The 14274-nt window shown below is 43.0% G+C and overlaps 1 protein-coding gene across 1 annotated transcript; it reads right to left on the reverse strand.

The window, feature by feature from the left end:
* Positions 1–1357: 1357 nt before the first annotated feature.
* GPR3 (G protein-coupled receptor 3) lies at positions 1358–3850 on the reverse strand. The gene is made up of 2 exons (XM_007435519.2): positions 3715–3850; positions 1358–2363 (listed from the first exon to the last, which is right to left on the reverse strand). The coding sequence occupies exon 2, from the start codon at positions 2345–2347 to the stop codon at positions 1358–1360; it is 990 nt and encodes a 329-aa protein (XP_007435581.1). The 5' UTR covers positions 2348–2363; positions 3715–3850.
* Between the last annotated feature and the right edge of the window lie 10424 nt (positions 3851–14274).

Consider the following 14274-nt stretch of genomic DNA (forward strand, 5'->3'; position numbering starts at 1 on the left):
AGTGTTCTCACAGAGCATCCTTGAGTTCCCCTGCAAGACAGCAGTAAAATAATCCTATTTCCAAAGTGCCTGTTACATTCATTTCCTTTCCAGGAGCTGTGCAAAATATGAAAGAAGGAGAGAGGAAAGAATGCCCTTTGGTTGTTTGGGGCTAAAGCCCCCATAATCCTTTGCCATTGGTCAGGCCAGCTGGATGATGGGTGCTGAAGTCAAAAACATATTGAGGGCACCATGCTCTACATCAGTGTTTCTCAACCTTGGCAACTTTAAGATGGGTGGACTTCAACTCCCAGAAACACTGCTCTAGAGATATGAGAGCCTGGCTTTTCAGTGTCAATGGACGTGGTATGAAATCCTTCTCATCCCTGGTCCATCTCCCCACCCCCACCCCCACCCCCACCCCTTTTCCTAGTGCAATTGTTTCAGCCATTTGTCACCTGGGCTCCAACAATATTGGACTAGAACTACTAACTACCTTCATTCTTGGCCTGGACAGTTAGGATAATGAAAACTGTAGTCCAACGTAGAATCTAAAGTTGGGAGCAGCTACACTGCGGCTGTAATCTTGACGTTACTTATTCAGGGTTAGTGCCTTTGAAAGCCTTTAGTTCTGCATTACTCTTGACATTCGCATTGCTTCATATCTAATATTATACATTCTGTTTATTAATACTGTCCTGGATGACCGATGTGAGAAAGACTTGTTCTCTTCATGCGTTCCATCCCCCCCACCCCATAGCACATGATTCTCCTTATGGTTGCATGTATTAGAATTAACACCAGGGGGCAGCAAAATACAGAACTGGGGGGAATCTATTTTGTTTTGAAAACCTGGCATAGCTCTGGGCTATTTCTTTTTTTTTTTTTTTAACCCCCACTGATGGAAGAAGAAATGGAAGGGGGTACAGTGGGATTTGTTTAAATGTAGAAAAATAGTTTTCTAGAGATCTGAGGTAATTAAGGCTATAAAAACTCAAAAGAAAGGTTGAAGGTTTTGAGGCTTCTTGCCGTTTTTCCTTTTTAAGAAAATAATGCACTATCAATATTTCAGACAAAATATTTGTATCAGATCTGACATGTAACCAACACACACACACACATGCGCACACACACAAAAGCAGAAACACCTTTTTTTTCTTTCTTTTAAAAAATGCATGGTTAAAAAAATAAACGATTTCTCTTCTTCCTGAAGTCAAAATAAATAAATAAAAGATAGGACAGCCTTGTCACTTACATTGGTGAGGGGAAGGAAAGGAAATTAGAAGTTCTGCACATTTGAGTTCTCTTCAGCAGCAAGGGACTGGGAAAAAGGAAAAAGGGCTCTTTGAGCAGAGAGAGGGAGCAAGAGATGGAGGATTCAGACGTCGCTGGGAGATCTGGATTGGAAAGGCATTGTGGAAGAGATACACCCACAGCATATAGCCCATAAGACTTTCTGTATTTCCTGGTTCCGGAAGGCATAGATCACTGGATTGATCATGGAATTATAGGTTGCAGGGAGCACAGTCATATAGGTATAGATGGCAGGGTAGGTGTAATCTCCCAGGAGACAGTAAACAGCAAAGGGTAACCAGCAGGAGGCAAAAGTCCCCAGGATGAGAGTCAAAGTGGAGATTCCTTTCCGAGTGGTGACATAGTGCGAGGTGGTCAAGAAGTGTCTCTGGAGGGCAATCTGCTGGGCGTGCCGACAGACAATCTTGCAGATCTGTACGTACAGCTGCAACATGACAGCAAAGACCATGAAGAAGGAAATAGACAGGATGATGAGGTGGTCCTTGTTCAACGGTTTGATGATGCTGCAGGTGGAGTTGTCTTTCAAGCAATTCCAGCCCATCACGGGCAGCAGTCCAAAGCAGATGGAGACCCCCCAAGTGAGGATGAGGATGACGTAGGTCCGGGTGACGGTCCTCTCTGAGTAGTAGGTCAGTGCATTATAGAGAGACAAGTAGCGGTCTATGGTGATGGCCAGAAGGCTGCCCACGCTGGCTGTGAACGAGGTCACCAGAAGGCCCATTGTGAGGAGGCTCACCGTCTGCGACCTGACGCAATAAACAAGCGCAAAGTGAAAGATCAGGCCCAAGCCAGCCAAGAGATCAGCAGTAGCTAAGCTCCCGATCAGCAGGAACATCGGAGTCCGGAAAGCTGGGGTGTAAAAGATGATGGCCACCACAATGGCATTCTCGCAGGAGATGATTGTCCCGGAAACACACAGTACGACGTCCCAAGGATTTAAGGGAAGAGCAGGAGGAGTCTCTGAGAAATAGAAGGATTTGCTGGCGCTCCCATTAGTAGGCACAAACCAGCCTGGCTGGAGCTTGGTGCTGTTTGTGGGCACTTCCTCTTTCATGCTCTCTGCCGGTGATCTGAAACGGCAGGTGAAAAGCCAACTCAGTTCCAACTCAGATTTGAAGTGGAGCAGCAGGTACTTGTAAGCATTTGGGCGGGCGTGTGTGTGTGTGTGTGTGTGTGTGTGTGTGTGGAAGGGAAGGAGTCCCTGAACTGGCACTACGCTTTCTAGTGTTGGAAGTCAAGGTGGAGGCAAACCAGCTACCTTTAAGCCCAGAAGTTGCCTAAAACAATGAAAGGTGACTAATTTTGTAGGCATAGCTTGTCTGTGATGGTTGTGTTCTTGTTATCAATGCCTTCTGGATGGGATATTTCTGGCTTGGGCCTGCCATTGTTTGCCACCTTCCCTGTCTCCTTTTTGGTTCCTCAAACAAACCATCAAGATCAAAGGGAACAATCCAATCTCCCTGTTGTCTCTTGTCAACGTAGGTGACATGTATATATATTTTTTTGTTCCTGGACAGGCCTGCCTGCCTGCCAAGCTTTCTCTCTTGCTCGCCTGACACAGGATGTAACTTAGCTCTTTTCAGTCATGGCATTTAAAGACGTTTACAGGGAAGATGTGGCTCCATACAGCGTGCAACACATCAAAATAACGTTGTACAGCAGGCATCCAACTTCTAAACCTCCTCTGCCTTTCTGCTAAAGAGCTGGTAGTCATTATGAAAAGTCAAGGGAGCAAGCTGAACCATGCTTATGTCCTCCTTTTTTAAAAAACAATTGTTTTTATCCTGCCTGTGTCTGTTAAATCATCATGTGGATGAATGCATTAAAGTGTAGGAATAGATCTATATAAATGGACATCTTTAATTAACTTTCTCCAGCTTGCTGCTCTCTACATGTACGGAACACCATATTTCACCACCAGGTGAAATACCACTAACAGCCACTAACACCACTAACAGCCACCCTGGATGGGAATTAGGGAGCCTGTAGTCTTAGGTACATCAGAAAGGCATCAAATTAGGGGACCCATCCTTCAAGAGTTCAATTCTGGTTTGTTTCCTGAGAAAAGACTTGATGGTGATCTATTGGGTAATGCTTTGGATTTGTGGAGGTTGATCAGTATCAGGCAGAGGGATCTGAAAGGTGTTCCACCATCCAAGTCTCTCTTGGTCTTCTCCAATTATGATGTGTAACGGTGCAATCCTAAATAAAGCCTACTGACTCGCAGCCAACTTAACAAGTTTAGGATTGCACAGCTGAAAATGTCTTTAAAAATAAGCGTCTAGACTTGTGTTATGTTGTCTGCGCGCGTGTGTTAATGGGTCTAGATGGAGAGCTAAGCTCTGGTATCTTGCAAAGGTGCACAGAAGGTTCTCCTGGGCTGTCAGATAACGAAGGCAAGAGGGAGGTGGCGGCACTCACCTTGGAAGAGGGTCCAACTGCACATTCAGCGGGGAGGAAGCCTCGGCTGGGGAGGGGGCGGATAGCAGCGGGGTCGATCCGTGCGTCCGATTGGATGGCTGCAGGTAGAAGGAATCCGCCTCTCTCAATGCAGATGTGGCTGGAGCTATCAGGTGGGCTGCGAAGATGGAGGAGCCCGGTCTAGCTGCAGCGACGGAGTCAGGCTGGCCGACAGTTGGGGAGGGGGGGACGCGCGGAGTTATAGTGAACGAGCCCCCTTTTGAGGGTGACTCATACTTAAGGGCTCTGGCCGGGCGGCTCCTCCCTTCGCTCGGCGTTCGCTCGGGTGACGTCAATGGCGGCGGGAGCCAATCAGGTGACGAAGGAGGACAAGCGCGCGCTGGAGCGCCGGGCGGCATAGTAATCCGGCTCCGGCTGGAGAATTCCATTCATAAAACTGCGAGGGGGGAGGGACCGGCGCAGCTGGGTCGTTTGCGGTGTAGGCGCCTTTGGAGGGCTTCCTCCTCGCTCCGCTCGCGCTTCGCCCACGCGGTCGCCTTTCAGAGCGCTTGGCGGGAGGCGGCGGCTCCCCGTGGACCCCTTAAGTATCCAGGGCTCAGCGGCGGAGGATGCGGAGGATGCGTGTGGAGGTGCGTAGATGGCTTCTGACACGCGGGTCACTGGGCCTGTGTAGGAACTGAGCTCAGCATCTACTGTTACGGTGGCAGAGGAGGAGGAGGAGGAGGAAGAAGCAGCAAAGGTGACTGTGTGGCTGGGGCGGTTCTCCCGGCCACCGCACGCGGAACCTCCTGTCCTCCTTGACCTGAAGTGTTGTCCTCTTAGAGTTGTCTTCCCGCGATCCCAAGACTACTGTCTCCACCACTCCCAAACACATCTAGGTGATCTCTAGAGGGCATTGGGGTTACAGAAAGCGTTCATGATTCTTAGAAGAGGGACAAGCTGCGAGCAAGGGAGCAAACAACAGTAGGAATGTCGAGGGTTTCTGCAGAAGAAACAGGCACATGCCAATGGGTGTTTGTGAACTAGGCATTCACGTGGACATCCCACATAATCCTTTCTCTCACCTGCCTAAACAAATGTCACAGCATCTTATGTGTGTCCCTCAGGCCAGCACATTTAGAGATAAGCCATACTGTGAGCAAGAGGTTCAACAAGCCGTCATCGAATCTTGACCCGCTTTCCTTGGATATGATGCCTGGGAAGTTCAGGCAGTGAGGAAGGTTGCAGAGTGATGGAAACATCTACCATAGAAAGCAAGAAAATCAGTAGTACCCTCCTCGGACTTCAATGGTTAAAAAAAGCTCAAAAATACCACCAAGAGAAAACTGAAGGACATCCTCAAAAACGTCTGCAGAGCATTAGTTAACCCTTCAGAAGCCTGGGCTTCTGGAACCTGTAATAAGTTGGTAGTGGAACAAGCCTCCCTTGGAGAATAGACTACTAGGGATGCTGGTTGATTTGGGGATTAATATCTTTGGCACAGGATATTTTTTTCCACCATTAATTTTTGGATTAATAATGAGCCTACAGTTGGATGGTAGACATTTTTGTTCACTGGCTTCTGTTTGAACTTGCCCTTTGCTGGATATTATGGACTACTGTAATTATTCTGGGATCATTTTTAATGGTAAGGAAGGGTATATAAGAATTTGTATTAAATAAAAGCCATAGGAGAGACAGGGACAATATGAGAGCTACTGGCCATGAAATATTCCACTCCAACTCCTTTCTTTGGCTTCCTGGTTTTAAGAGTGTCGGTGAGATGCCCTATGATGGTCTCTTCTAGTGTGGCGTCAACTGATACTTGCTGAAAGTCAAATCTGTTTTGTTCACTTAGTACCATTTAATATAATGTTATAATTTGGGGGGCAAAATTGGCCTAGGACACTGACTAATTCACTCATCATAGCACTTCATACTGTGGCTACTTGGTTTTGGCTCAGAATGATTGAGATTTATAAACCATGGCTTGTCAGAATGTGTCATTCCAGTCAGTTGTGACTTATTCAATGACTCAGAGTTAAAAACTGTTGGTTTAACCTCCTCTGATGAGCCTGCTCAGCTCTGAACCCTGCCTGTTCCTCTGCAAGGAGATTGTTATCGATGACCCAGTCCTCTAATTTATTAGCTAGATGTTTTGCATAAATGTTAGCTGTAATATTAATTAGACTAATTGGTCTATAGTTCTCTGGGTGGCTATGGTCACCTTTTTTGTATATTGGGATCACTATGCTTGTAATTCCACCCCAGGGAAGTTGGCCAGAGGAATTCATGTTATTAAGGAGTTTAGCCAAAATAGGCTTCCAGCAGACAATATTAGCTTTTAATAAATCACCAGGGATATAGTCTTCTCCAGGGGCTTTGCCTGATGGCAATGCCAGGATCAATATTCAATTTCTTCTAAAGAGACAGGGGGCCATCTCTCTCTGATAATGTTTTGGACAAGTGCTACCTGAGATGATAATCTGATTTTGCCATATGATATGGTGGTTTCTGCTATGAGACAATCCAGCATGACATAGGGAGGACCATAGCTCATCTTTCTCTGCAGCAAGACCCCCATATTTAGATTTTGATGCTAAAAATATTAAATGGTGAGGAGAGGGAGAAATCTTTATATCCAAAAACCTACAGCATCAGAGTAGACAATACCTTACGGGCTGAAAAATAATGTTAACCTGGTTTAAAATAGGTTCCCATGTTCTCGTGCAGTTACTATTCAGATAATATTTATTTATTCAATTTATATAGCTGCGCATCTCACATATATGATTCTAGGCAGCTTACAAAATTAAAACATAAACAATACCAAAACCCCAAAGGTAAATAACCATACTAGCATTAGAAACACTCCAGGCCAGACCACAGCAGTTAATTTAGCTGTTAAGGCAGCTTTAATGTAATTTAGACTTAATGACTAAACAACAACAATGTAATTTGCTTGGTCACTCTAGGTGACTGGGAATTGCATGTCAGTGAGTGCAGGCTTTGGAATATTTTGTCCAAATATTTCGCAAAATATTTGGAGGAAGAAAAGCAGAAGCATTCATGCGTCCTATGTCACCCACTCATACAAGCTAGTACTTTTTTTTTTTCTGCAGACAATTAATTTTTGTGGACCTGTTTCAAGGCTGCATTGGGAAATGCTTTCTTTGGTGATGGTCAGTTCTCTTGTGATTGAGATCCAGAATAGAACAGGTGTTCATAGCCTTGTGCAACTGTTTAGACCATAAAAGATCTCCCATATCCAGGAAAAGCTCTGAAACCATTTCAATTGACAGTTGTATAACCCATTCATTGCATATCTGTTCAGGCATTCAGACTTCATATATGATAGAATGCACGAAGTTCACTATTTTCAGTCGCCAGGGGTCATCTTCCTCCTAAATGGGAGGCAAATGTCTACACAGGAGAGTTTTTATGGTCTGTGGAGGTTCCAGTCCCAACATGACTTAAAGCCTTGGAATATCTGGACCTTACATTGTATAAGATGAAAATTATTCTTGACGTAGAAAATATCCCATTTCTATAAATCCTGTTGCTTCTAAATCATGGAGAGTGAAAAGATTGTATGGAGTTAGTGGGCTCTCCTCCAGTGTTCCTCACTGCATAATTAATTTGAAGATCTGGGTAAGGTTACAGTGAATGGGCTTGATAATTGTCAATTAAAATAATTAATTTTCAGTTCTTTTCCCTGGGGATGGAGATGGGAGTGCTTTCAAACCAGAACATCTTAATTGAACTCATGATGCATCCGTTGGCTCTCTCCTTTTTTTTAAATCAATGACTACCTTGCTAAAACAAGCGAAACTCGTCTCTCTTCTTTTTCTCTGGCTGGTGCTTTCACCAGCAGAATATCAAGTAGAAACAGCCCAAGTTATATAATGGCTTATTTTAAGCTGTATATGTGTACTTGGATCCCACCAGAACAAGCTGTGGAATTAGCAATCTTTGAAATATTTCAGGAGGATGTTATGAATTATTCTGGAGGCCTGATCATCTGGTTCTTGCCCTGAACGAAAACATGGGGTGTACGTTGGATTGCAATGGAAGTATCACTCGCTGCTTTTTTTGGAAGGTCAGCCATAGTGGTTCAGATCTACTGTCTTAATCTCTAAACAGTTTTATTGTGGGACCCTTTAGATGGCCGTTCATTTCCTTTAAAACACAGTGAGCCAGTCCAGCTACTTTTGTAACCCCCGCCATTCATTTGGTGGAGTGGGAGTCTGAACATCCTAAAGCCTGCTTTGATGGTACCACCAAACACATTGGAAAGTTAACCAGCAATAAAGCTATAGCGAAGGGAGCTGTCCGTGGTGCTGAATTGTCCCACGTCGATTCTGGAGTTTGCCTGGTTCTCCCGTGAAGCCATGTGAAATAATTGCCCTAGCTGGCAAATTCCGGAGGTGGAGTTCTGTTTTGCTTTGTTGATTTCTGCCCTATACTCAACCCAAACCCAGCTTTAAGGAGAATGGAGTCACATTTTATCATTTCTGAATTCTGCACTTTTTCTTATTTTGGGGATATTCGGTCATGTGACCTCTGAGACAGTGTGCCATTGTTGTTGTTGTTGTTGTTTTTTATGGCCGGGAATTATGGTGGGTCCCTATCAACCCAGAGCTGAGTGCGTGCAGCTGAATGAAATCTCTTCTCTGAAAATTCACCTTGAATTGAGTGATGCAAAAAATAATGAGCAGGCGTTTTTATAGGATCTGTAGGTTGGGGATTATGGCAGATGAATATCAAAAAGACACCGAGTTGTGAAAAATTGCTCTAAGACCTTTAAGATAGCACTGTGATATTTAGTATGACATGCTTACTTTCGTTCCTTCTGGTTTCCTACTCCTTCTGTACCTTTTTTTATCTTGCTTTTATATACTGTGCTGTTGCTAAATTTAAGGCTGTTCTCCTTCACTGAGAAAGCAGCGTAGCCTAAATTAACCCAGTCTTAGCGTGGGTCTACTCCAAGACTGGCTTCATAATATGAACTAGGCAAGGCTGAAATGGAGATTAAACTCTTAATACCACCACAAAAATAGAAGTAGTGGATATTTAGAGCATATATTTCAAAGAATCGTCTGTTCCCTGGGAGGTGAGATCAATAACAATTGTCAGGAACGATCTCTGGAAAGGGTCTTTGGAGAAATGTTGGCTCAGCTTTATCAGAAACATGGTAGCACTATGTAGGAGTCAATCCAGTGCCTTCAATGGGAGGCCAAGCAGCTCTTCTGATTTCCATGTCTGTGGCTACTGCTTTTCTCTCCCTGTGCAAAAGAACAGAGAGTGTTCCAGCTCAAAGTGTCCTTGACCCTTTCTGCATTGTGCCTTGTCATGCTGTTATTCAGCTCAAGTCACAAGATGCTTGTTTGCCTCAGACTTGTCCACACCTGATGTGTCAGAGCGTTGGTTTCTGTGCAAACTGTATGACCCATGACAAATCACCAGCACTTCATGGAGAACCACTGGTTCTTCAGACTATAATATCATTAATAGTGGAAGGTCAGTGGAAGCTGTTAGTGATGGCTGCATTTGGAATATGCTTGGATTGTTAGGGCAATTTGGGAAGTAGGAGCTACAAGAAAATCAGGGGCTTTTTTTAATTGCAAGGTTTTTAGTTACTGTCTTTGCACAAAAGCACCTCCTCCCTTTATTATTCTTTCCATTAAAAGAAGCTTTCCAGTGATAGCCCCTAGTGCTTGTAGTTCAAAGACATTATGGGGCTTTTCTTGTCTTTTTCGAATGAATGAATGAATGAATGAATGAATGAATGAATGAAAAAGAAAGAAAAAAAGAAAGAAAGAAAGAAAGAAAGAAAGAAAGAAAGAAAGAAAGAAAGAAAGAAAGAAAGAAAGAAAGCAGGTTTACAAATGGAGGATGATGTCTGGCACTAAATAGATTTCTAGGAATGAGGCTGAACACTTGCATGAACACTGAAGTGGGTCACTTCAGTCTGAGTGGCCTTTTCAACTTTGAAGAGGCCTTTATCCTCAACAGATTCTGAGAAATCCTCAATCCTCCCTCCATCTATGACCATAGGTTGGATCTCCTGTTGTAATTCAGGCATGATGCATTCCTCGATATACTCTCCTAGCTCAATCCTCAAGATTATGCCAGGCATTTTAAAATTATTTATATGCAACAAAATCCAATCATGTTGAAATGGGTTCAGGTGGGAGAACTGAAGAAAGACTTTTGAATACCTTTTGGATAAAGTGATGCAGGGAGCTCTCTAGATAGCCACCCCAAGAAAGGAGAAGGAGAGCATTTTTGTGAAGTCAAAATTAGCAAGAAAAAGAATTAGGAAGTATTTAATCATGAAAGTGGAAGTGGTGATAATGGCCAATTAAGGGCCTTCTGGTAGATTGATCCCAGGAGCAAATTCCACACCTTTTTGTGGGGATTTGAATGAAGGATGTTAGTTATATAGAAGGAATATTTATTTATTTATTTATTTATTTATTTATTTATTTATTTATTTTCAAATTTAGTCACTGCCCATCTCACTCAAGGAGTGACTCTGGGTGGTTTACAATGAAGCAAGAATAAATACTAATTAAAATACAATAAAAACAATGCACATAAATAAATAATGGTAGCGTTGTGGAAGTTCTCCTAATTTCAGTCTGTTGGAGTTTATATTCTGTTAAAAGGGACTGAAACCAACAGTAGGTGGCTGAACGTTCTAATCATGTTTCACCACATTAATTAATGAACAATGTACCAGATGCAGTGGTATAATAATGCCAGGGTATTGTCACTAACATATAATGGCAATAATGACATAATGCTATGCTACAGGGAAAATAGGTAGTTTTATCCCATGCATTTGTGTGAATGGACATATAAGAAACATGGAATATGTAAATCCCACTCATTGCAGGCCAAAAAGGCTTGTTCAGGAAGATTTCATTAACACAGCATGTAGAAAAGTAGAAAATGAAGAGTTTGTTTGTTTGTTTGTTTGTTTGTTTATTTATTTATTTATAACTGGCCAGACATTTCACAACAGTGACTCTTGGTGTCCTAGAAAGTTAAAACAAAAATTAAAAGAAGACAACATGTTATAGTTCCCAGAATAACCAATAGTTCCCATGGATGAGACAAAGACACTTGTGGAAAAATACCAGGGGATGTGAGAAAAATGCTGAGGATGGATTGGTTAAGCCTTGTTGGAAGAGATAAAAAAGTAGAGGAACTGTAGACCTTGGGAGCCACCACATAGAATTAGTGTTCCAAGAGGTTGATCTATCTCAATTCTTCCGGATCACAAACCTAGCTAGGCTTTTGAGGAGTTTGAGTTGAGAAGACATGCAGGGGTCTGTGGATGTCCCAAAGAGTGTCTCTTTTAGTTTGGAAAGTCAACAATAAACATCAATTTGCATTTGTTTCTGAGAGTTCTACATAAAAAAGAATAAATGGCACTGGAAGTGTTTGTGTGACAGGTGGAAGCTAGAAGTGGATACAACCTTCTCTCTTTTCTCTCACTCTCCTCCATTATGTAGAGAATTGTTCTTGCACTCAAGCAAATGCTAGTAGAACCTGCTTTTGAAGTTCTGCAGATTAATATAGCAAGGCCGGAACCCAAGGGACGGAGGAGGTGTGCCTGGAAAGTCCAAGAGGCAGTTAGACAGGCCAATGATTGCAGTACCATGGAGAGCTCCCAATAAACAACTTGCTTCTGCAATGGGAGCAAACTAGTTTCACCTTCCCTGACTTGCTTTTTCTACTGGTGTTAGGATTACAAGCCATGAGCAATTTGACTCTCCAAAAGCTTATGCAGACTAGGCTCCATATTGTGGTGTACTTGATGCCATAGATCAGTGTTTCTCAACCTTGGCAACTTGAAGGTGTGTGGACTTCAACCCCAGCACTGGCTGGGTAATTCTGGGAGTTGAAGTCCACACATCTTCAGGTTGCCAAGGTTGAGAAACACTGCCATAGATTGTGGAGCACTTGGGGATGAGGTGCGGGAGAATCAGCCCACTGATGCAACAGGACACGAGGGGAGCAATAGTGGGTCTATCTTTGATTGCATCTGGCGTCTTGGAGGGCTTCAGGTCAAGGAAAACCACTGTTATGCAATTCCATCTACTGCCATGTGACATTAATTAAAGACTTGAGAGAGGCAATTCTTGCTGGCTTTTTCCCTTTTTCCTTTCTTAACAAGTATTTGGCTTCTGAAAATAGTAACAGAAGCTCATACCTGTAATTAAGTGCTTGCTTTATTGAACCAGGCAGCTGATACTAATCACTAGAAATTTCCAGGTGTATGCATTTCCCTTCTCATCTCTTCTCTTCTCTTCTCTTCTCTTCTCTTCTCTTCTCTTCTCTTCTCTTCTCTTCTCTTCTCTTCTCTTCTCTCCCCTCCCCTCCCCTCCCCTTTTCTCCTTCTTCTAAACCAGTCTTTCTCAATCTGGCACCTTTCAAATGTGTTGGGACTAAAACCCCCAGAATTCCAAAGTCTGGGAATTCTCAGCACTGCAATCCCAGCACATCTGGAGAGTGTCAGTCTGGGGAAAACTATTCTAAACTTGCTAACTAAAGGGGGCAAATAACTGAAATAGCACAGTCATTTCTGCTTACTGCAGCTGCCGCTGTGCCCTGTTCTCCCTTGGGTCAATTTGACAGGGCATGAGGGATTGCCCCTGTCCTTTTAGGCTTTCTAACATGACACATGCACATGGCTGGTGCAGTAACATCCTTCTATCGACGTTGAAAAGAACTACTTTGTATGCCCCCCCCCCCCGCCAGGGTAGACTTTCCTTCTTTCTGTGCAGAAAGAAGAGATCATGGGGGATTTCCACAGCTCACCTTGATTTTACACAAAGAACATTTAATTCTTGCTATTTGGGTCAGGCAGAAGAAAATGTTTGTTGCTGTAGGAGGATTGATGGCAGGGAGGGGGCGGGAATGGAAACTCATCAGCTTGTGGGTGTGTGGAATGCATCACATTGACCTTGGGATTCTTTTGGCAGCGCTTCTTTCTGAATAAAAAGTGTGCCTCCCTTGCTCACAGTCAAGGTGTAGAGGAGGGGGAGACTGATAGTTGGTCTTTAGAGTCATTGTGGAAATAAGACCTGTCCACTGGGAGTTTGAGGTGAGCAAGCTGCTGTCCAGGCATACACACAAGTCAGGGAGTAAACTCTAAAGGAAATACTTGTAGCTTATGACCAGGCAGCCAGTATGCTGAATTATGAATCAAAGTGTGTAGGATGCACCACTTTGGTGACTCAGTGCACTGCAGAAAGAATCTCTTCATGTTCCTGAGAATACAATCCCTTTTGAACACCATCAGTTTCTGATTTGTTTGCTGCATTGCTTGCATGAACCACCCATACAGTCCATGTTCCTCCTTCCAACAGATTGGGGAAGTGAAGAAAAACAAGGAAGCTTGAATGGTACGTTCAGTTGCAACAGAGGCTGAGCATTCTTCCCCTTCTCCTGAACTGCATTTTTGCAAGCACATGCCAGTGAGACCATTTGTGTGATTGCAACGATTTCTTTCATTTCAAAAAGTGCTCCCAGCATGAAGCTAAGATTATCCTTTAGGTGGTTGAAAAGACTGTTCTACCCACTTGCGACAGAATCATTCCGTGCAGATAATGCAAGTTCTTATTGTTATGTTTTAATACAGCTCGGATAATTCTTATAACCCCTTTGTTTCAAAACCATACCAACCCCCCAAATTAGTTTCTTGCTTAGTTTCATCATCCAGTTCAGCAACAGCTCTGGCTTCCTCAAGGGGCAGCCAGTTAACAAAGATTGATTTCCTGAGCAACCAAAATGGCTACTATGTCTATCCTCCACAGAAGAAAAATGATTGGTTAATCTTTCAAAAGAATCTGAGACTGAGACACTTCTTGGACTGCACATTTTAAAGTGCAATTAGCTGTTCTTTCCCATGATGGCAAATAATAATAGTAATAATAATAATAATAATAATTATTATTATTATTATTATTATTATTATTATTAACAACAATGGGACTTCCATGAATGTATGGGATTAGTGTTCACTGAGTCCACCCACATTCCAAGATCACAATTTTTGTGCTTGCTTTGTGAGTATATAGAAGTGTTTGGATGGCTGTTTTTGGAACAGATCAACTTATGGGGAACGTCGGTGTCTGCTTGCCTGTCTACATATCATGTTTGTAATTATACTGTTGGGAAGGTTAAGCAAACTGGTAACCTGTTGCTTGATGTTTGCATTATTTTTGTTTTTAATATTTGCATTTTTCTTTATAGGTGTTTTGGTGTCATTCGGATTTGGTTTGATTCTGGACATTTGTGCCAAATTGTTTGCTGACTTGGCAGGGGGAAATACTTGGTTTATTGAAAAGCCACTCTGTCTTGAAGCTTGTGTGTGGTTTCATAGCAACAGAGTGAAATAGCTGTGAAGGTCAATTGGTGTGCGGCAGAGAGGGGTGAAGAGGGAGCAAAAAAAAATAACTCCAGGAATTAATGTCAGTTTCATGTTGATAATTTTAATTTGAATCCAAGTGAAAAAAAAATCCAACACATTCCAAACTGAGGATCCAGGAGCTGTAAAGGATTCCT

Source organism: Python bivittatus, unplaced genomic scaffold, assembly GCF_059951505.1.
Source record: "Python bivittatus isolate LINGU-HERP-01145 unplaced genomic scaffold, Pbiv_v1 ctg000310_np1212, whole genome shotgun sequence".
NCBI lineage: Eukaryota > Metazoa > Chordata > Lepidosauria > Squamata > Pythonidae > Python > Python bivittatus.

What these genes read in the sequence shown, in the direction of transcription:
- GPR3 (XM_007435519.2), bottom strand. Translation starts at nt 2,347, where the DNA reads ATGAAAGAGGAAGTGCCCACAAACAGCACCAAGCTCCAGCCAGGCTGG.